General features: G+C 47.7%; 1 protein-coding gene across 2 annotated transcripts in view; it reads left to right on the forward strand.

Annotated features, from left to right (window-relative positions):
* The first annotated feature begins 2,891 nt into the window (after window positions 1-2,891).
* Window positions 2,892-22,361, forward strand: part of LOC111157297 (interleukin 13 receptor subunit alpha 1) — a 53,650-nt gene continuing 34,180 nt past the window's right edge. The window contains exons 1-5 of one of the 2 annotated variants that reach the window (XM_022518606.1): window positions 2,892-3,146; window positions 3,323-3,353; window positions 9,292-9,434; window positions 16,741-16,879; window positions 19,021-19,141. In XM_022518606.1, the coding sequence (XP_022374314.1) occupies window positions 3,090-3,146; window positions 3,323-3,353; window positions 9,292-9,434; window positions 16,741-16,879; window positions 19,021-19,141 (491 nt within the window). In that variant the 5' untranslated portion in view covers window positions 2,892-3,089. Of the gene's footprint in view, window positions 3,160-3,322; window positions 3,354-9,291; window positions 9,435-16,740; window positions 16,880-19,020; window positions 19,142-22,361 lie in introns of both variants that reach the window. The other variant, XM_022518605.1, reaches the window with a different exon arrangement.

Consider the following 22,361-nt stretch of genomic DNA (forward strand, 5'->3'; position numbering starts at 1 on the left):
CTGAGGAGGACAAATTAACCCTCGCAGGGAGCCATGGCTTAGTGTCAGAAGAAGGGAAATTCCCTATTTGCTGTTTCCCTTTTTTTCTTCACACTGTGGTGGCGGTGAGTATCTATTCAGTTTGGGCCTGATAAAAGGCAGAAGACCCTTCGTGAGATTTTTATTTAAGGGGCCAGAAGTCTTAGTTAAGCCCTTGGTATATATGCTGGCGTCTCTGTCCTTTACGAATTCAGGAGGGTGTTTCTAACTGCCTGGAAGGAGACCTGACTTTGGAAAGAGGAACATTGCTCTTCCCCACCCCCAGCCCCCAGCTATTTTCTTGCTTGTACCCTTTTCTAACTCCACTCACAAAAAAGGAGGAAGCCTTAGTGAAAAGGGTAAAGATCCAAAAAGCCAGCTGGAGTGGCCGAGGTACCTAGGGGGGAGTCCAGAGTTCCAGCCACCTCGGGGCCAAAGGGGAAAGAAAGACGATGGGTAATCTCACACCCAAATCATCAGGGGCTCAATGAATTACGAATTAAAGCTAAACTTGATGTGGACTCATCATGACTCGGATTACACAAAGCCCAAATAAGAGGTGTTTATTGCAATTCCCAGAAAGCTGTCGATTTGTCTTCATCTTTGCACAGACCAGAGCAGTGGGCTAATGCAATCTGAGACGCTCTCTGAGTAGAAGTACAAGACAATTTACAAATAAAAGATTGATGTTGAAGAAACAGCATTCCTAAGCCTCCCCACTCCCTCCAAAATATCTTTTTTTTTTTTTTTTTTTTTTTTTTATAACGTGGCTTGACGTTTAGGGTAGGGGGAAGTGGAGCTGTCTAGAACACTTGTACTCACGGTCAGCAGCCCAGTATTATTATGGTCATGCCACTGCCCTTTGTCTTTTGCCTCACCACACTCAAAATTCTCAGGGCCTTTTCTGGAGGCTAATGACAAGTCGTGACCCTTGTTTTGCTAATCATTTGCTGCCATTACACTTCATTTCATTAGGCACTCGCTCAGTCTATGCCAGACAGTGCCCACGATGGCACTAAGCCAGTCCCCAGGGGCTCCTGTTCCAAGTGGAGACTTTATAAAAGGCCGATGACATAATCATTTTGGAAATGTTATTATAAACTTGTTGTATAATGTTTAGAGCAAATGTCAACAAGTGTATGTGTGTGGTGATGGTGACGGGGGCTGGGGGGAAGGGGTCTTAGGTTAGAGACTGGCTGGCCTGTTTGCAGGGGGATTTAGAAATAGCAGTAATATCTCTCAGTTCTACCAGCTTCCATAGTTTACAGAGTGTTTTCATAACCACAATGTTGTTCAGTAACACATGCAGACAAGAAGGGATTCTGAACCTTGAACGCAAGACTTATCTCGAGATTCCATGCAGGCAGGCCTGCCTCCTGGAAGCCTCCTTTGCCCCTTTTGTCCCAGAAGGTGCCCCTTTTGTCCCAGAAGGCGCCCCTTCTTTGTGCCCCATAGTTCCTTGCTTTTGTCCTTATGGGAGACCCCCACACTGATGGCAGCTCTTTGCTGGCAGGGCCTGCTTTTAATTAGTGGCTCCCCCAGTTCCTGGAAGGACAGCAAATATTTTTTGAACTCGAGGGCCATAATTCTCAGAGCGAGGCCTTTGTTTCCAATATGTTAAAGGAGACTAGGTGTGTTATCAGCATTTTGACTGCTGTATTTTTTGGCAACAGATTTCTGTACACATTGGCTTAATTCAACCGAAATACACCTACGTTAGTGGGTCTCATCATGTATCCAGATGTGATCCTTTTTGGGGGGCTGGTGAGAGAGTAACACCCCTCCCCAAAGATCTCCATGCCCTGGTCCCAGCCAACTGTGGATATGTGACTTTATATGGCAAAAGGGATTCCGTAAATGCGATTCAGTGAAGGATTTTGACATGAGGATTATCTGGTAGGTCCAATCTAATCACGAAGGTTTTTATTAATGAAAAAATGCAGCAGGAGGGCCTGAGTCAAGCGAAGTGACCTGAGCAGCGGCATGGGCCGCCTAGAGAAGCTAAACACTGCTTCTCTCTCAGAACCTCCAGAAAGAGCACAGCTCTGCTCACGCCTTGATTTTGGCCCAGTGAGACTTCTGACCTGCAGAACTCTAAAAAAAACCCATCTCACGTCACCACACATACGGTAATTGGTTACAGCAGCAAGAAGAAATAGGGGTTCCCTTTCTCCTCCATCCCCAGCCTCATTGACCTTCGTAGTCACCCACTTTCTGTGTTCAACGTGTGTCCTTCTGACTCACCTTCTGGCTCTAAACCCATGAAAAAGAAATACCTAGAAAGTTGGTTGTGTGCTTTTCAGAATGCAAGTACTGGACATGGTATGGCACCGTCGTTCCCATTTAACATTTTGCTCCCCACCACCAGCCCCGTCTCAATATTATGTATTACCACTTTTCCAACACACCTTCCGGCCTTTTAGCCCAGCACGCCCCCGCTAAGTCCCCTCTTGGGTCTTGGGCCCGGGCCCACCCTGGGAGGTGGTGTTGGGATTAGGAAGGCTGGAGTCATAGTTTTGCAAACAGCTGCTCAGAGACCGACGACTGGGAGCCGCGTCTCCGGACTCCGAGGCCGAGGCTCCTTCCGGTCGGTGGCCCTGCCGCGGTGCCCGGGTTGGGGGCGGGGGTAGTTGGAGGCGGGGAAGCCCAGCCCCCCGCGACCCGGGCCCCGCAGGTCCGCGCGCACAGGCGGCGCCGGCCGGGGCTGGCGCGGGCGCGCGGAGGGCGGGACCGGCGGGCGCCTGGGCTGGGCCGCGACGTGCTCGAGGAAATTCAGTCTGGCCAGAGCCGAGCCCGGGCTCCGGAGGGGTCGGCGCGGGGCGGCGGGGCGGCGGCGGCGAGGCCAGGTGTGACGCGGCGCGAGGCGCGGGAGGTGCGGGGGCCCGGCGCCCCGCCCTCTCCGCCCGCGGCTTTCGGCTCGGGTTACCTGCGGCGGGTGGGCGGAGCGGCCTTTCCGGTCTGCGCCGGCCCCCAGTCTCCGGGGCGGTGGAGCCGGGAAGTGGGAGAGGGAGCGAAGGAGGCGGAGACTGCCGAGCCTCGCAGCCCGGCCGGGCTCCGACGAGAGGGGCTGCATGGCGCGGCCGGCGCGGCTCTGCGGGCTGTGGGCGCTGCTGCTCTGCGCCGGCGGCGCCGCGCCCACCGGTGAGTGCGGCCGCGGGCCCGGGGCGGCGGCCGAGGGGGGCGGCTGGGGTCGCGGCCGAGTGGGGCCGGGGTGCTGCGGCGAGGGAGGGCGCTGGGGGGCGGGGGGCGATCACCTCACGACGCTCGGTGCTCGGGGACCGCAGCCTGCGGCGCCCCGTTCGAGGGGGGGGGCGGGAGCGACGGGGCACTCCCAGGTCGCGGGCGGCGGTGGCAGCGGGGGCGGAGCGGGACGACGACTCGCCGCCTCACTTCCCTCGCGTCGTCGGGAAGAGCCGGGGAGCTCGGGGCCCAGGCGCGGGAGAGAAACTTGCCCGCGGTGTCGGGGGGCGGCGGGCCGGGACCCGGCCGGTCACCCGGGTGGGGATGAGGGGGCCAGGAGGCGGTGGGGTCGGCGACCGAGGTCCGGGCAAGCGGGGAATCGCCCCGGGGCTCCTTGCCCGGGACCCCGCCGGTGGAGTGCGGGGGTGGAGTTGAAAGGAGCTCCAGAAGATCCCGGTCCTCGGAGAATAAGGGACGTGAGGGCTACGGCTTCCTCTGGATTTTGAGAAATACGTTTGGAAACCCGGAGCAGCATCCGGGTGCATGCCTTGTTTCTTTAATGACCCTTATATTTGGAAATAATTGTCGGTTTACAGGAAAGTTGCCAGGGTACTCCCCCGGGTTCGTGTGTACCCCTCACCCTGTGCGGCAACTTTTCATTAATCAACCGGGCAGAGTTCTGCCGGGAAGAGTAGAATGACTTCCTCCCGGACAGCTCCCTACTCCAGTGGCCTGGTCACGTTGGGTGACAATAGCAGCTCCAAATTAGAGAGCTTTTATTACCATATTGACACAAACACCCACAGTTTGCCCATTGCCTTTTCACCAGTGCGTGGTGCTTTGAAACCCAAGTTGAAATGCTGATTGGGCAATCTCGATGCCCTCTATTGATTCAGTCAACAAAACGAATGCAGTCCGCTCTGTGCCAGGTGGTGTTCTAGGGGCTGAGGATGGGAGGGGGGGTCAGTGCCGCAGACGAAGCCCCTGCCCTGTACGGCTTCTGTGCTATTGGCAGAGGCCTCCGGGGGCGGGGGGAGGCGGGAAGTAAAATATCAGGTATGTCAGATGGTGCCAATACAATCAAGAAAAACGAAGCGGAGAAGGGGTTTGCCATTATAAATAGGGTGAAGCGGGAAGCCTTTACTGAAAGGTGGCATTTAGAGTGGAGGCCGCAGGCAGGTTTGAGGTTTCCAGTTAATAATAATTCAAGCGTCTGCGTTGTTTAGTCCTGAGCCAGGCTCTGGGGGTTCGTGGAGAACCTTAGAGGGTTCAGCCTAACCCTTGCTCCCCCCTCCACCTGCCTCCAGTTCAGGTGGGGGTGGGGATCGGAGTCTTATAACCATATGTGGAAGCTCAGTCCAGAGAAAGGAAGGGACTGGTTGAGGGTCACCCCACTCATTAGGGTCCTGATTTTCACCGTCCTGCAGCAACACCTTCCCTCCTACAGACTCCCACACACACACACACACCTGAAACAACAGCTGGCCTTCTAGATTATCCCCTGCCACCCCCACTTAATCACATTTTGTCTCAGCGGTTCATTGCGAACTTGGTAACTTAGAATACAGAAGCTCTTTTCCCATTAGAAATACTGAGAGACTCGCAAGGAGATGTGGTGAAGGAAAAACAAAACAAAACGGGACTTAAGTTTTCATGCTCTGACATTTCCCAGCTGTGGGGCTCTGGGCTGATCATTTCCCCGTGCTCACGTGGCAGTTTTCTGATCCGTAAATTCTGAGGGCCCTTCCTAGCTCTAAGCTTCTCGGTGTTCATAAATATGATTTGGTTACTGGCTTTGTTTAGTCTCTTCAGGCTGCTGGGCCATGTGGTGCCATGCGTTAATAACCACAACTAGCATTTATATACTGTTTAAGATACTCTGTGCAGGGCAGTGTTCTGAGTTTTTCTGCTTACGTTGTTTCATTTCATCTTTACACAAAACCTATGCTGTGGGCACTGCTGTGAGTCCCCACTTTGTACATGAGGTAGCTGAGGCATGGTGAGGTTCAGAGCCTTGCTCCAGGTCTCGTGGGGTACGTGGTCTGACTCCAGAGGTCACGCTCTTGACCATGGTATTCAGTGCCTCCCTCTGTCGAAGGGAGGGGGGGTCCTTGGCTGGGAGAGGAGCTGAGCACCTCCCAGAGCTGCGGGGCAGGACTGGTTGGAAACCCTGAACGGTTGTTTAAGGTCATTGGTTATGAAGTGATTGATTGTGTATTGGAGACTTGCTTTATAACTGCCATGGCATATGGTTCAAACCCTAAGCACTGTAGGCATCCGGAAGAGGGAGAGCTGTGAGGGCTGGCAGTTGCATGGAAGTGGTAAAAACTTGAGCTAGACCTTCAGGATGGGGGGAATCTGAGTGGGTGGAGAAGTTCTTCCTAGGTGGGGGAGACCAGCCGGAGCCTAGACGCAGGAGTGTGGGGGAGAGGGTCTTGCTCCCTCTGTGGGCAACGAGCAGCCTGGCTGGGCAGGAGGGTGCGTTGGCAAAGTCAGTCCAGGCAGAAGAGTTTCATTTGCCCATGAAGGCCCTGAGCGGGGCACAGTGTGGGGGAAATGACAGCGGAGGAGAAGCAAGCATGGAGACTCGCCCGGGTGACAGTAATCGCTGGAGTATAAAGCTACACGGGGCTCTGGGGTTGAAGATGTCCCCTAGATGGATCTGTTGTGAATGCCTCCTGTCCGGGGCTGTGATTTAACTGGTGTCAGCCTGCCTCACGGGGCCCAGCAGAGCATGCTGGTGTGGTTGGAATGATTAAGAGAGTCGTTACAAGAAGAAAGGGATAGACATTGATGACTGACTAGATGTAAGGGAAGGAGGCGGTGACTCATTTATGACTGTGATTTCCTTAACTTTTCTGGGAATAGGCATGCCTCTGCCAGCTCCTGGGATGGAATAGGAGAGAGCAAAAACGAATCGCTAAGCAACACGCCTTATTAGAAAGAGCACGGTCTGTGTCCTAAGTAGAATGGGACGCTGTGCTAGGTAACTGTACAGACTCACTCGAGGTCTGAAGTTGAGTCGGGGGGCGGGGGGGGACGGGAGACCCACTTGAGTCTCTCCCGCCTGCCCATTCCCCTTTCTAAAGGCAGTGATCAACCTTTAAAAAGAAGTAGTTGAAATTCGATGTCTGACGTGTTCTGTCCCACAGACGGGTCCATTTCACAGACAACCAAAGCAACTGTTGAGAGCTGTTTTGTTTCTTCAAAAAGAAAGTAGATAGCTAACATTGACATAGTACTCGCTCCGGCCCAGGCACTGTTCGGAGCATTTTATCTGTATTGACTCATTTCATCCTCACAATGACCCTTTTCTGATGGGTTATTATTTTCATGCTTGTGTTGTACCTAAGGAAACTAGAGCAGAGAGAGGAGGTTAAGTAACTTGCCACCTACTACGTCGCAGAGCTGGGACAGGAACTCGGGCTGTCGGGCTCCAGAGTCCATGCTCTTAGTCCTGCACTGTACTGAGATTATATTATGTCTTACACCTGAGGAACTGTCAGAGATCTCTAGAAGTACAGTCACCACTTTTGTATGTACATATCTCAGTGTGTCATACATATATACACACGTATTCATATATATCTAAACTTTGGAGACTATATTTTAACTTTCCGGATGTGTGTGTCTGTGCGTGCGCTCGTGTGTGAGTGTATTTTAAAGTATAAGAAGTAGAAAAATCTCAAGGGAAATGGAAGGGCCCATTAGGCAGAAAAAAACGATGGCACTTAGCCACAAGTAGCCTAAAAATGCAAACCAATTAGAAGATTTAACTAAAAGACACTTCAGAACAGATGGAGAAAAATAAACCCACTGGAGAGATTAGGAATCATGCGGGCCATTGTTCTGGCAAAATATTGAAGTTAAAAAGTAGATTTTATAAGTCGCCTTGAAAATTGAAGTGTGATTTATGTGAACCATAAATAGGTAGTATTTTTTTTAAAATCAGGGCTTTAATTTTTGTGCGGGGATGGGAAGGTAGAGCGTCAGCAAGTTTGCTGCACTCTGTTTCTGGAAAGTGCAGAATAAGGCCGATAAGGCTAAAGTAGATTATAGTCTTCAGGAGGAACAAAGTTTTTATTTTTTTATTGTTTATGTATTTATTTGTTTATTTTAAGATTTGAGAGAGACAGAGAAAGGGAGGGGGTGGGAGGGAAGGGCAGAGAGAGAGGGAGAGAGAATCTCCAGCAGACTCCATGCTGAACGGGGAGCCCAAGACGGGGCTTGATCTCACGACCCTGAAATCACGACCCGAGCTGAAACCGAGTCTGGCTCTCAGCCGACTGAGCCACCCAGCTGCCCCGGCACAAAGGTTTTATTAAGGGCTCTGTAGTTGACGAATGATTTGTCTTCAAAAGTTTCATCCATGTGATGTTAGAAAGACCAAAATGGAGTAGCTGTACTCACCAGTCATCGCTTCGAATCCTCGCGTTAGCCCTGTTGCCCGAGCTGCGGGGGCTTCCAGACAAGAGCTGGGCTCTGTGCAGTGCAGTAGGAATTTTCTGCTCCTCCCCACAGTTGGGCCTTTGGTCAGCCTTGTGGAAAAACTAATGGGGGAAGAGTCGGGAAAGAGGGAATGAGTATGGAGAGTCCAGGGCCTTTGCAGGCTACTATGAATACAACTGACCTTTGGGGAAATGCCAACTACGTAATGCCTGTGGGGCTCCTGTTTGGGGATAAAAGGCATTTTTTGTCCCGTTAAAAATGAAAAAAAAAAAAAAAAGAGGAAGGTAATGGTATAAGTAGTTATGGATTATGTGAGAGACCCAGTGCCCTCCAGAGTGGTAGCACAGAGTATCAGATACAACTGTGCGGGTTGACAAATTAAGACAACTATGGCCCATAAGTAATTCCTAATGATTACATTTGCAACGTTGGACTATTTGGAGGGATTGGTTTTTCTTTTTTAACTAGTTTAATAAACTTCATTTTGGAATAATTTTCAATTTACAGAGAATTTGCCAAGATAGGACAGAGAGCCCCTGTACGGTCCTCATCCAGTTTCTGGGGGACGATTCTGGTAGTCCTGGTCACCGGGGCTGTTGGCAAAGTTTGAAATGATGTTTCATTCCCCCAACCCCTGCTCTGTGCCTTTCCCTGTTTTTGGCAGAAGCATTAAAACTCCTTTCACTGATGATAGAGCTGGTCCAAAATAATAGGTTCACTAAATATTTTGGTAGAGGCAGTGGTGGGTTTTCTCCAAATGAAACACATTTTTAAGACACTGGTTCAGTTTCTCCTCCTCTCTTCCCTCTTCAGATTAGTCAAAGCTATAGTCCCAGCTGTGTAGTGTCAGACCTCAGGGGAGCAACAAGAACTATTAAATCTTCCTCAGTACTTCTTTGGAAAAGTTATAACAGCAGTTAACCAGGTCATGTTAGCAAGCACGATGAAAGATGTGCTGCTTGAACTCGCCCATGGAGCTGCGGAGATTGAAGTGGTTGTGTCGAGTGAGGTGTCGATCCCAGGCATAGGGAACTCCAAACTCCTGCAGGAGGGAAAGGGAAATTTAAGACCATACTCTTCCCTTTGTCCACACTCTAGCAGGTATTTAAGAATATGGCCTTTCGGGGCACCTGGGTGGCTCAGTCGTTGCACATCTGCCTTCGGCTCGGGTCATGATCCCAGGGTCCTGGGATCAAACCCCGCAGTGGGCTCCCTGCTCAGCGGGAAGCCTGCTTCTTCTTCTCCCACTTCCCCTACTTGTGTTCCCTCTCTCACTGTGTCTCCCTGTCAAAAAAAAAAAAAAAATCTTAAAAAAAAAAAAAAAAAGAATGTGGCCTTGGAGGCACACTTTCTGGGTATGTATCCTGGCTCTGCCGTTTATGATCTATGGGACATGGGGTAAGTGACTCAGTGTTCTTGTCCTCGGTCACGTCATCTTTAAGATGAGCTGATAGTTCTATCTCGCAAGACGGTTTTGACGAGCCAGTGGATTAGTGGGGAGAGTACTTAGAACAGTGCCTGGCTCAATAAATTCTAGCTGTTGTTTTATTCTTCTTGGCATCCAGGACTGGGAGGAATGGCTTTCATGGCCTACTGAAAATGCTGGCTGATGTTGATAAATTTATTTATTGTGCTTCATTTGAGCAGAAACCCAGCCACCTGTGACGAATTTGAGTGTTTCTGTTGAAAACCTCTGCACGGTCATATGGACATGGGATCCTCCTGAAGGAGCCAGCCCGAATTGCACCTTATGGTATTTTAGTCACTTTGACAACAAGCAGGATAAGGTGAGTGTTCTAGAACGTTTTCTACTGATGAGGTAAAGTGAACACCATGAACTGGAGCCAAGAATAAACGGAATTCTAATCTTACTTCAAAGTGGGAATTTTGTTTTGGGTTGCGTCCCAATTTTACCTGGGAAAATGACTATGAAAAGACTGTTGGAAAAAAAAAAGCTGAGCATTTGAACATTTGAAAATATTTGCTCATTATCTGATAATCAAATGCAATGAGATTACTCTGTTAGGAAATGCCAGATATCTTTTATCCACTAGGCACTCAACAAACAATTATGTGAAAATGTGTTCCCGTGTTCCTGCCTGTCGCCTTGTATGCAGACCACGCGTTCACTGTCTCGCTAACGACATGCGCACAGATATGCAAGAACCATGCAAACGCCAGAGTGAATGGCCACATGGCAAGTGAGAAAGTAAGACGTCCGGGGCAGATAGGGTTGACTAGGTTTCCCGATACCCGACGAAAAATGAGGGGAACGTTCGGCCTTCCCAGTCAGATGTGGACAGCTGGCACAAGTGAATTTTTCTTAACAGGATTGAATCATTTCAGATTCTTTTTTTTTTTTTTTTGTAGATTCTTTATGATAGTCTTATTCAACGGAATTTTTGCTCAGGCCTAATCAGCTTGCAGCCCCTTCTCTTCGACAGCTTCTTCAAAGCATCAGATCATCTGTCCAAAACTGTTTTATATCTTTATGCCTCCTTTCAGTGAGGGGGGAGGTCAGGGACATTTGGGGTTGAATTCGTCCAGAATCATGAGGAGGCTGAATGAGAAATTGATATTAGTGACAGGGCTTTGGCTCCGTGAATCAGGTTCATGCAGCTCGGTGGCACGGAGAGTCAGAACTGGGTTCTCGTTGGTGGACCACTCAGCTGTCTGTGTGGCCTGGGCAAGTTACCTAACCTCTCTGAGCCTTAGTTTCCTGCTGTGTAAAGTATGGCTCTACTCACTTCCCTGGCTTCCTGGGACATGACAAATAACATATGTGAAAGCTTAATAAATTGAGGATGGAAAAAGTTCTTTCTTTGGAGGGAAACTTGCTAATCTGCCATTTGTGCCCCTTTCCTGCTGCAGTGCTCATTATAGCTCAGGTGTTCACTGATGAAGAATTGAGGCTACTCAGAAGTATTTGCATTTTACTTATTTTTGTAAAGATTTATTTATTTATTTTATAGAGAGAGTGCAGTGGGGATGGGTACAGGGAGAGGGAGAGGGAGAGAGAATCCTCAAGCAGACTCCCCAGTAAGCATGGACAAACAGGGGCCTCAATCCCAGGACCCTAAGATCATGACCTGAGCCAAAATCAAGAGTCAGCCGTTTAACCAGCTGAGCCACCCAGGCGCCCCAGAAGTATTTGCATTTTAAAGGAGGTTCACTAAACCCAAATAGACTTTTTTCCAGTGAAGGCGTACAGATGGCCAACAGACATGTGAAAAGATGCTTAATATCACTCACCGTTGGGGAAATACAAATCAAAACCACAATTAGACAAATCACCTAGCAGTATCTACTAGGTCAGGATGGCTAGTATCAAAAGGACGAGAAATATCAGGGCATCTGGCTGGCTCAGTCAGTGGCGCATGCAACTCTTGATCTCGGGGTTGTAAGTTTGAGCCCCACATTGGCTGTAGAGATTATTTAATAACAAAATCTTAAAAAAAAAAAGGACAAGAAATCTTAAGTGTTGGCAAGGATGTGGAGACAAGGGAACCCTCTTGCACTATTGTTGGGAATGTAAATTGGTATAGCCACTATGGAAAACAATAATGGAGGTTCCTCAAAAAATTAAAAATAGAACTGCCGTATGATCTAGCAATTCCACTTCTGGGTATATACGTGAAGAAAATGAAAACACTCATTCTAAAAGATACATGAAGCCCTTTGTGTATTGCAGCATCATTTACAGTGGCCGATTTGTTTTTTTTTAAAGATTTTATTTATTTATTTGACACAGAGAGATCACAAGTAGGCAGAGAGGCAGGCAGAGAGAGAGGGGGGAACAGGCTCCCCGCTGAGCAGAGAGCCAGATGCGGGGCTCGATCCCAGGACCCTGAGATCACGACTCGAGCCGAAGGCAGAGGCTAAACCCTCTGAGCCACCCAGGCGCCCCCAGTGGCCGATTTGTAATACCTAAGGGATAGAAGCAACAATCTAAGTGTCCATTGATAGATGAATGGATAAAGAAGTTGTGGGAGATATATGTATAGATATATAATATTAGCTACAAAAAAGAATGAAATGTGGCCACTTGCGACACCGTGGTTGGAACCAGAGACAAATACCATATGATTGCACTCTTGTGGAGTCAAAAAAATAAACAAACAAAATCAAACAGAAACAGATTCATAGATACGGAGAACAAACTGATGGTTGCCAGGGATGGGGGGGAATGGGTGAAGTACGTGAAGGGAATTAAGGCATACAGACTTTCAGTTTTTTTTTTTTTTTCAGACTTTCAGTTTTAAAATAAATTTTAAGTCATGGAGATGAAAAGTACAGCATAGGGAATATAGCCAATAATTTCGTAATAACTGTGTGGTGACAGATGGTAACTAGACTTACTGTGGGGATCACTGAGTAAGGTATGTAAATATGGAATCACTATGTTGTACACTGGAAATGACTATCACGTTATTGGTCAACTATACTTCAATTAAAAAAAATCAAACGGGCGCCTGGGTGGCTCAGTGGGTTAAAGCCTCTGCCTTTGGCTCAGGTCATGATCTCAGGGTCCTGGGATCGAGTCCCAAGTCGGGCTGTCTGCTCAGCAGGGAGCCTGCTTCCCCCCCCCCACTTGTGAGCTCTCTCCCTTCCTCTATCAAAGAAGTAAATAAGATCTTTAAAAAAAAAAAGCAAACAAGAAAAGAGATGCTCTCAGTGCAGAAGACTGTAATACTTTCAGGAGTAGAGTTCCCATTTTTAAACTGTTGGCTTCCTCTTATTCCTAAAGAGGGGCTGTAGGCATTTGGATTCTTGGTGGCAACTTTCCTAGTTCAGCCTTGAGAAATTCCAGGAAAGACCTTTAAGTGCTTCACCTAAGTATCTGGTTGAAACTAAGGAGAGGTCACCTTTGTTTCCTAACAGGTCCATATTCACTAGCCAGCTGTACACACCTGAGGATCGATTGGGGAGACATGGTGGTGGTCTAGCCTAGAAACAGGGCTCATTCCGCAGTGTAGACACAGACATTTAGAGTTGTAAGTGACTTTAGGAGGCAATGGAATTAGACAGCATTGGGTTTGAACATTTGTCTCTTCCCCTTTTGGAGGCGTGTGACCCTGAGCAAGTCACTTAACCTCTCTGAGCCTTCATTTCCTTGTTTGTGAAATGCTGGGGTAGGACCTACTTCATGTGAGTGGTGCATGTGTTCAAGGAGATGGTGTTCGTCATGTACCTGACACCACGTCAACATTCAATCACCGTCAGCTTTTACTATTATTATTATTGTTAGGTTGAATCACATGAAATTGTTGCTTCTTTAGGTCATATGGTTCAACCTAATATGACCTTCCATTTTGCCACTGAAGAGACCAGATGGAGACCACAAAGGGTGACCTCTGCCTAAGGCCTGCTCCTTTATATTCCAGCCATGTGACGGTGTTGATGGCTGTGGTGATGGCTGCTGCCCTCCTGGTGAACATGGATTATCCCTTGTAAGCAGTGATGGGAGATTTCCTGGCCAACCAACCTTTTGAAGTCTGTAACCCTGAGGCTGGCAGTGAACGGCAGGAGTGATCTCCCTCTCCCCTCTCCATCCTTCAGACAAAGCATTAGCATCGTCAGACAGAACTGGGGCGCATATGCCCTTTGAAGCATATTGAAGGAGCGGGTTTGGCATAGTTTGTACATGTTGGGGGGCTTAGGTGACTGTCTAAAGATCCTGAGTTGCTAAGTGAGATAAACCCTTGAGGTTGTTTTCAGTCTTCAGACTGGAGGATCATTAACACAGGAGCTGGGGCTTCACAGATGATTTTTCTAAGAATACAAGCTCAGTTTCAAGTGGCTGCCCTCCACCATTGTTTTAGCAGTATCTACTAGTTTCCCAGTCTGGCAAGTAGAAGGAGGATCTGGCCTCAAGTTTTGTTTTTGTTTTCTCGGCTTGCTGTTGTTAAAAGAATGTTGATTTATGTGCTTTGGTGACAGATTAGATCTCTTTCATCACCCAGAGATAGCAAGTCTCACTAGGTGAATAAATTACAAAGCTGTTGTTCCATCCAGGCATCCAGAGGGGCAGAAGCTGAGACCCACGCTCTTTTTCTACTGAGAAAGGAATCTGGAATTGGGAAAGGTGTGATCCAGCCAAATGCACATTGGTCCTGAGGGGAGGGTCCAGTTCAGGACGCTGGCCTTGGTTTTTGATAAATTTTCAAATAAGCCCAGATTCCCCAAGGGGTGGAGTGGAATGTTGTCCTACAGCAGCTACCAGGGGAGTGAGTCACCGCCTCCGAAAGTCATGTGGGAGCCTCCACACAGCCTCCTTGGGATCCGAGGGGAGGGATTTAGTTTCTTGTCTGATAGAGATGTGCTACCCTTAGTGATCATTGACAACTGGGGTTTCTACTTTTTTCATGCCAACTTAATATTATTTACCTTAAACTTTGAAAGAGATTTTTTTTTTTAAGATTTTTATTTATTTGAGAGAGAGAAAGAGAGCACAAGCAAGGGGAGTGGCAAAGGGAGAGGGAGAAGCAGGCTCCCCGCTGAGCAGGGAGCCCAATGCGAGGCTCCATCCCAGGACTCTGAGATCATGACCTGAGCACGAAGGCAGACGCTTAACCAACTCAGCCACCCAGGCGCCCCTGAAAGAGATTTTTAAAAATTACTTTGTTTTTCTCCCTATGGTCTCTTTCCTGAGTTGCCATTTACATGCCCTCAAGGACAAGGTTCAGATTAAGTACTTAAGTATTTTTTTAACTTAAAAAATTCGATTATAATAAAAATCTTTGCTTAATAAAATTCCTCAGCCTTCTCACTGGAACAATATCTAATATACTAAGAGAACTGGGGTTTTTCCCATGATGATTCTGATTTATGGCATTTAACCATACATGTTCCGCCTGGTTTATTCAAAGGACAGACAGGAATTATCTTCCAAACAGGAATTATCGAGGATCCTTGAGTCAGGGTGGCTCCTTTCGAGGTATATAGGACTCAGGCTTGGTAAAATTGTGATCTTGGTGAAATTTGCACTTGGAACTTTCGTGCCACCGTTACCGTGATCCTGGGGCTGGTCTTCGCTTTCACAGGCTGAGAACCCTCATTTCCCCAGCACACATCTCTCAAGGGCCAATTCCTTAATCTGGCATGAGAACGATCACAGTGAAAAAACATTCTAGAAAGCTTTCTGTTGGCATAACTGGTGTGTTCCTTCCCTGTAGGCAGCAACTATGTAGAAAGCCAAACGATAAGTAGCTTTCCTGTGAAGGAATCAGAAATTAGTTGTGAAAATGCACTTGGCTAAGAGTAGCTAGAGGTCTCACTGAAGGTGGGCACAGTTTTGCCGGGACAGAAGTAACTCAGTGTCCATGGGGCCAAATCCTCCTCTTTACTCCCTGCCAGGAGTCTGCTCACATACATTGTCTTTTCTTCAGGGCTGACCAGCTGGCTCCCTTTTCAGAGTGCTGTCTTGCTTGGGCCTAAGAGCTATTCAGTTTCTCTAACTTGATTTTTTTGTGTGTCTTTGTTATGATTCATTAGTTGTTGGTCTGCTAGCTGTCTGTCCGAGGGCACCCTTACTTCTTGGGTTTGGGGGTATGTCACAGCTGCCTTCATGCTCAGCTGGCCGCAGGCGTGGGAAATGGCCGAGTAGCTCCTTAGGGGGGCAGATAGAAGTAAATTTGACAAATTTTCCACTTCAAGGCCATCAGCACGTATCTAAAAGGAAATGCTGCCTCCAACTTGAGTCAGAAACCATTGCAAAACAGGAAACTCCTTGGAGCTCTGATTAAAAGCAGCTTCATTCTTAATTATTCCAACTCTTTTCAGCTTGGGAGATGTTAATTTCCTTAACAGCCCTCTAATCTCATTATTCTGAATCGTAATGCCCAGATTTGTGACTTACATCTGTATGCTCTCTAGAAGACCGCTCTCTGTAGCTCCGCAAGCCCATCTACTTTACAGAATAAGGGTGTGGTGTACTCAGTGCATGTAGCACCCCTTGAAATCTCTATGCTTGTGCGAGGGAGTCAGAAGGGTCAAACGGTACAGAAAGATGTTTAATGAAAACTCTCTCTTTGGTCCCTCAGGCCCTCCTTTCCTTTCTGTCCTCACAGGTGACCAGGATTACTGGATTTTTTAATTTTTCTAACCCTTCTCATTTCTTTTTCTTTCTTTTTTTTTAAAGATCTTATTTATTTATTTGACAGAGATTACAAGTAGGCAGAGAGGCCGTCAGAGAGAGGAGGAAGCAGGCTCCCTGCTGAGCAGAGAGCCTGATGTGGGGCGATGTGGGGCTGGATCCCAGGACCCTGGGATCATGACCTGAGCCGAAGGCAGAGGCTTTAACCCGCTGAGCCACCCAGGCGCCCCAAGATTACTGGATTCTTAAAGCAGTTTGTACCTTGATCTTGATAATATACTGCATCTAGTTAGGAAGTGAATTTTTTAAAAAAGATTTATTTATTCATTTTTAGAGAGAGAGAGAGGGAGCGTAGGGAGGATGGGCAAAGGGAGAGGGAGAGAGAAACCCAAGCAGGCTCTGTGCTGAGGGCAGAGCCCAATTCCAGGCTCGATCTCACGACCCTGAGATCACAACCTGAGCCGAAACCAAGAGTTGGACGCTTAACTGAGTGCGCCACCCAGGCGCCCCTAGGAATTGAGTTTTGATAATCTTATTGTGTTACCTTTAAAATTTTAGACAGTTGATGCGTGAGCGTGGTAGGTTTATAGGCAAATGTCATGATGTTTATACATTTAAAATGTGGGAATTTGTCTTTTCTCTCTCCTGGGGTTTCTCAACGGTGGTACCACGGACATTTGGCGCGAGATGATTCTTTGCTGTGGGGGGAGGCAAAGCTGTTCTGGGCACCGAGCCATGTTCAGCAGCATCCTTGGCCTCTACGTACTACAGGCCAGTGGCAGTGCCCTCCTAAGTTGTGACAACCCAGCATGTTCCCCAGGATGGGGGGAGCGGGGAGAGCAAAATCACCGTGGGTTGATAGTCACTGACCTATGCCATCTGATAACCTTCCTTTTTTTCTTTTTTAAAACACATTTGAACATGCTGATGTTTTATTACCTACGTGTATTGCTGTATGTTTGCTAGAGCAATGCCTTTTTACAATTTCCTAACCTTAGAAAATTGCTCCTCAAACCCATCGTTCCAAAGAAGTACCCCTGAACGAGAGGATTTGTCTGCAAGTGGGGTCCCAGTGCAGCACCAGTGAAAGTGACAATCCTAGCATTTTGGTGGAGAAGTGCACCCCGCCCCCGGAAGGTAACAACCGAAAGCACTGTTTGTTGGTACTTTGGGGGATAAAGGCAAATTATCCATATGTTTATGTTCAGTGTTCGTTAATTCATTCAGTTTTCAAATATTTGCTGAGTCTGATTAGTTCTAGGCACATGTATATTAGGTGATAAATACGAGGACGTCCCTGCCTTCGAGGTGCTCAGGACTTGAATAACTGTGCCTCAGAGTTCTATAGCATGTTATAATTTGGCATGTAATATACACACATATACACCCTCCCCTAAGTTGAGCCTCGGAAGCTTATCTTGTGAAGCGAGCAAGGCATGGATTATCACCCTGATCCATTTCATGAGGAAGAAGGGAACCAAGTGGGTTGCTCTAGGCTTTCAGATTATAGGTCCAGTGCCTTAAAGAAACCCAAAGTACTGTCTTCCTCATTTGATAGAAAGATTAGCTTGATATGCAAGATATAGTTGGGGAAAGATGTTTTAAAAGGAAAATGGGCTTGCTAGCCTAGCTCCAGTTCAGGACAAGCCTCGGGGAAAGCTTTCACCTGGTCAGGTTAGTCATTTCCTTGCCCCCCCTCTTCCCGCCTGACACCTAGTTCCTTTTGGCAATTGGGCTGCTTGCAGGGAGGAGCTTATCCTGGTGAAGGGCAGGGCTCCTGGAGCCCAGATGTCCGAGAGTCTCAGCTCTGCCAGTGAACAGCTGCATGACCTTTAGCAGATGACTTAGCCCTTACCCACTTTACTTTCCTCATCTGTAAAATGGGGTTGATGATAGTTCCTGCCTCCCAGGACTATTGAAAGGATTACGGAAGTCAGTACGTGTGAGGTGCTTAGAATAGCACCTGGCAAAGAGTAAATGCTGGGTACATCTCATCTATGAATCCCAGTTCACCCCGTGTTTGGAGGGGTCCCATCTCTCCCAGTTCCAAACCTCAGCACTATGTGGCCTGTTCTCCAGGCCCTTCCCTCTACCTGCGTTGCACAGATCAAAAGTATATGAAGTCTTGTTTGTAAAATTTTAGAATTCAGTGTTGCCACGAGGCTGGGAGCCTGGTTTAAAACAACTTACCTCCCCTACTCTCATTTCTTTAGAAGTTCAATAAATAATCTGAAAAGCCTAACTTGTAGTACAACAGTAAAATGGTTGAGGATGTCTCTGGACAATACCCCTTCCTGAATCCCAACGTAATGCCTTAACTCAGAAGGCTTTATAACAGTAGAGACTTCAGATGATAACGATTGTACAGCTCCCAAAGTCCTACCACACAGTCAACAGCTACCAGGAGTTATATTAATGCTCACTTCCCCCCAGATTGCTTCAGGAGGAATGTTTTGTCTTTAAAACAAGCTGTGTTAGTATCGGTCAAAAGACAGGAAGGTAAATTTTATCTCAGTAGACTTGTTTTCTTTAAAGACAGGTAGAGATATGGGTTGCTTGTGTTTCCACATTCATGTAGGAATGCCGTACTCGTTTCCTGCCATGGAAATGTGATTTGACCTTGAAACGCTTTTTCCAGTTAGGAATACAAAGTTAGGGTCCCTCAGTGATAGAAAAGATATTTTTTTTGGGATCTGGAGGTGAGAAAGAAAATTATAACAAGTTAGGTTTGGGTTTTCTCCATCCTGGGTGCCTTTTTTTGGGGGGGGGGTAAGATTTTTATTTATTTATTTATTTGACAGACAGAGATCACAAGTAGGCAGAGAGGCAGGCAGAGAGAGAGAGAGAGAGGAGGAAGCAGGCTCCCTGCTGAGCAGAGAGCCAGATGTGGGGCTCCATCATGACCTGAGCTGAAGGCAGAGGCTTAACCCACTGAGCCACCCAGGCACCCCTTTATTTATTTATCTGATAGAGAGAGAGATCACAAGTAGGCAGAGAGGCAGGTAGAGAGAGGGGGAAGCAGGCTCCCCGCTGAGCAGAGAGCCCGATGCAGGACTCGATCCCGGGACCCTGAGATTATGACCAGAGCTGAAGGCAGAGGCTTAACCTACTGAGCCACCCAGGCGCCCCATCCTGGGTGCCTTCTGGGTAAAATGGGGTGAGAGATCAGGCTTTGGCTTTCTAGAAAAGCACTCTCACCATCCCTCGTGCCCCAGAGGGTTTGGCGGGTTGGTCTGACAGGGCAAGAAGCATCCTAAATCCTCGGCTGGGTTTTCTAGGTGATCCCGAGTCCGCTGTGACTGAGCTACAATGCGTCTGGCACAACCTGAGCTACATGAAGTGTACTTGGCTCCCTGGGAGGAATGCAAGTCCCGACACCAACTATACCCTCTACTACTGGTGAGTGTGTGCGGGAGACGTGCGGGGAAAGGACGGGTCATGATGGTTTGGGGCACGCTGGGATCCAACCTACTTGAAAACCGAAACCGAGAAAAGAACAGCCTGGTTTTGGGGGCTTTATTGTTTTTTGTTTTTGTTTTTGTTTTTAAGATTTTCTTTACTCATTTTGGGATTGAGAGCACAAACACATGGGGGCGGGGGCAGGGAGGGGCGGCAGAGGGAGAGAGACAATCTCCAGTAGACTCCCCGCTGAGCATGGAGCCCGACTCGGGGCTCCATCTCACCACCCCGAGATCATGACCTGAGCCGAAACCAAGAGTCGGATGCTTAACCAAACTGAGCCACCCAGATGCCCCTATTTATCATTATTTTTAATTGAGGTATAAATTGACATACAATGTATGTTAGTTTCAGGTATACGACATAGTGATTCAACAATTCTTTCCATTACTCAGGGCTCAGTACAGTTGTCACCTGTCACCATACCACGTTATTACAATATTACTGACTCTATTGCCTATGCTGTGCTTTTCATTTCCCTGACTTATTTATTTTATACCTGGAAGTTTGTGCCTTTTAATTCCCTTCGTCTGTTTCACCCGCCCTCCACCCCCCTCCCCTCTGGCAACCACCAGTTTGTTCTCTGTATTTAAGAGTGTGTTTGTTTTTTAGATTCCACATAGAAGTGAAATCCTGTGGTATTTGTCTTTTTCTGCCTTATTTCACTTAGCACAATACCCTCTAGGTCCATCCATGTTGATCCAAATGGCAAGAGCTCATTTTTTTATGGCCGAGTGGTATTCCATTGTGTATATATGCCACATCTTCTTTTTACAAACCCAAGAAGATGGGCAGTTTGCTTCAGTGGAACGTGCATCTGCTTTTGGTGTCTACTTTCTAAAAATATCTTTTAAAAAAAGTGTAAGTGTAGATCCACAGGATGTTGCAAAAAATGTGCCGGGAGACCCCAGAGTACCCTTCATGCAGGTTCTCCCAGAGGTAACATGGCCTATAACTAGAAGGCGATATCAAAACCAGAAAGTTGCTGTGGTTCCAGTCCACCCACTTTACTCAGATTTCACCAGTGTCACGTGCATTCGTGTGTGTGTATGATATGTGTATGCGTGTGTGTAGTTCTGCGTAATTGTATCACATGTGTAAATATAGGATAGTTCCCTTACCACAAGGATCCCCTGAATTGCTATTTTATGCCCATACCCTCCTCCCTTCGGCAACCCCCTCCACCTTCCCCTCTCCCAAGTCTCTAACCTCTGGCAATTACTAATCTGTTCTCCATCTCTATATTTTTGTCATTTCAAGAATGTTACTAGAGTAGACATAGCATATAACTGTTTGAGGCTTTTTTTTAAACTGTGCGTAATACCCTTGAGGTCCCTCCAAGTTGTTCAATCAGTAGTTCATCTCTTCTTTTTTTTTTTTTTTTGTTCCATGGTATGGAAGTGCCAGTTTGTTTAAACATTTATTCATTGAGGGATATCCTGGTTCTTTCTAATTGTTTGCAGCTATGAATAAAGCTGCTGTAAATACTCATGTGCAGGTTTTTATGTGAGCATAACTTTTGATATCTCTGGAAGAAATGCCCAAGAGTACAATTGCTGGGTCACATGGTAATTGCATATTTTGTGTTATAGAAAACTGCCAAACGGATTTTCTAGTGTGACTGTGCCATTTTATATTCCCACCAGCAACGTATGAGTGATTGGTATCTACCTTTAAAAAAGGAAAATGGTATCATCCCACCTGAAATGAATATAACATTGTATGTCAACTCTACATTAATAAAAAAAAAATTAAGGAACTGATGAGAAAACAACTATTAAAAAAAAAGTAGGTTAGCTCCCCACATAATAACGTATCTGAGATCAGTGTGCATATCCACAAATTGTGTTAAATTTCTAAATTAATCTTCAAGCATTTCCTTTCGTTTCAAGCCTGGAGTTATTAGCCACAGAGCAAGGAAGGAAGGACCAGGTTAATCAGTTCAATTCACTGAATTTTATTTGGCACACATTGCGGGTAAAGCGCTGAATAGGCAGCAGAGCTATGAGACATGGCTCTTTGCTCATAAAGTTTCAAATGTAGAGGGGGAGAGACCACATCCAACAGTTATCTGTATAAAAATAACAGTGTATGATGGCAAGTAGAGGCACAAACTCTCTTTAGAAGCTAGGTGGAGCTTGGGGGTGTGGTGGTGGTAGCAGGGCGCAGCTGGGGGGCTTGGATGAAAGGGGTGGACTGCACACACGGGTTCCCCGAGCACGGGCCCTGGGGAAGAGCTGAGGAAGGGGCATGTGATACCAGGCTGGGGAAGCGGGAGAGCTTGCCTTGGCAGTGCACTTTCCACATGGCCTTGACCCTCCTTCTGTCCTTCCTTCAGACTGCCTCTGAGAGAATGGGGTGCGGAGGGCCAGGTGCAGGACTTCCGAAACTAGAGGATAAACATGGCCTTGGCTCCTGGAATGTCCATTTTGCCCGATGACGTGAAGAGACGTATTTTGGGTGTCTCAAAGCACTCTGCGGATCCCAGAGTCGCAGGACCGGCTGGCCAGGGCCCTGTAGGCTTCGCACCCACTCTCCTCCCCTGCTGCGCAGGGCGCTCCCCACCAAGTCCGCCTGGGAGGCCCGCCAGCGTGGAGACTGTGTGTGGTTCCGTCTCCAGGGCTGTTTTTTTCCCCCAAGATAAACAATTCTCATTTGAGGTTTTGTAGTTTCACTTGTCCACTTGTGGTAATTGTTTCTCCTTTTATTAAAGTCCCGCAGTGGCTCCCCAGTGGCTTTGGGATTAGGTCCAAACTCCTCAGCACTATGGACAAAAGCCCTTTCTGACCTGGCTCCTTCCGCCTGGTCCGGCCCCAGCCTCCCCCTCCTCCTGCTAGGCTCCTCCACCCTCCGGCATCCTACCGTCCAGCCCGCACCCAGCGCCTTTCAGTTCCTCAAACAGGCCCTACAGATGCTTCAGTGGAACGGTGGCAGCATGCCACGTCCCCTCACAGCGCAGACCTCGTCCTTTCACCTGCACGCCTCTGCTTTGTCCTCGTCTCAGCTCAGACATCACTTCCCTCCCAGAATGCCTTCCTTTATCTCTCAAATCTTGATGCGTGCTGGACCATCATGTCCCACATACCTTGCACATTCCTCTGTCATAGTACACAGCACATTGTGTCGTCACTTCCTGTTTCCTCAGCGGTGGCCCTCCCCA

This window comes from Enhydra lutris, unplaced genomic scaffold, assembly GCF_002288905.1.
Source record: "Enhydra lutris kenyoni isolate GAN:26980312 unplaced genomic scaffold, ASM228890v2 scaffoldscaffold53, whole genome shotgun sequence".
Lineage (NCBI taxonomy): Eukaryota > Metazoa > Chordata > Mammalia > Carnivora > Mustelidae > Enhydra > Enhydra lutris.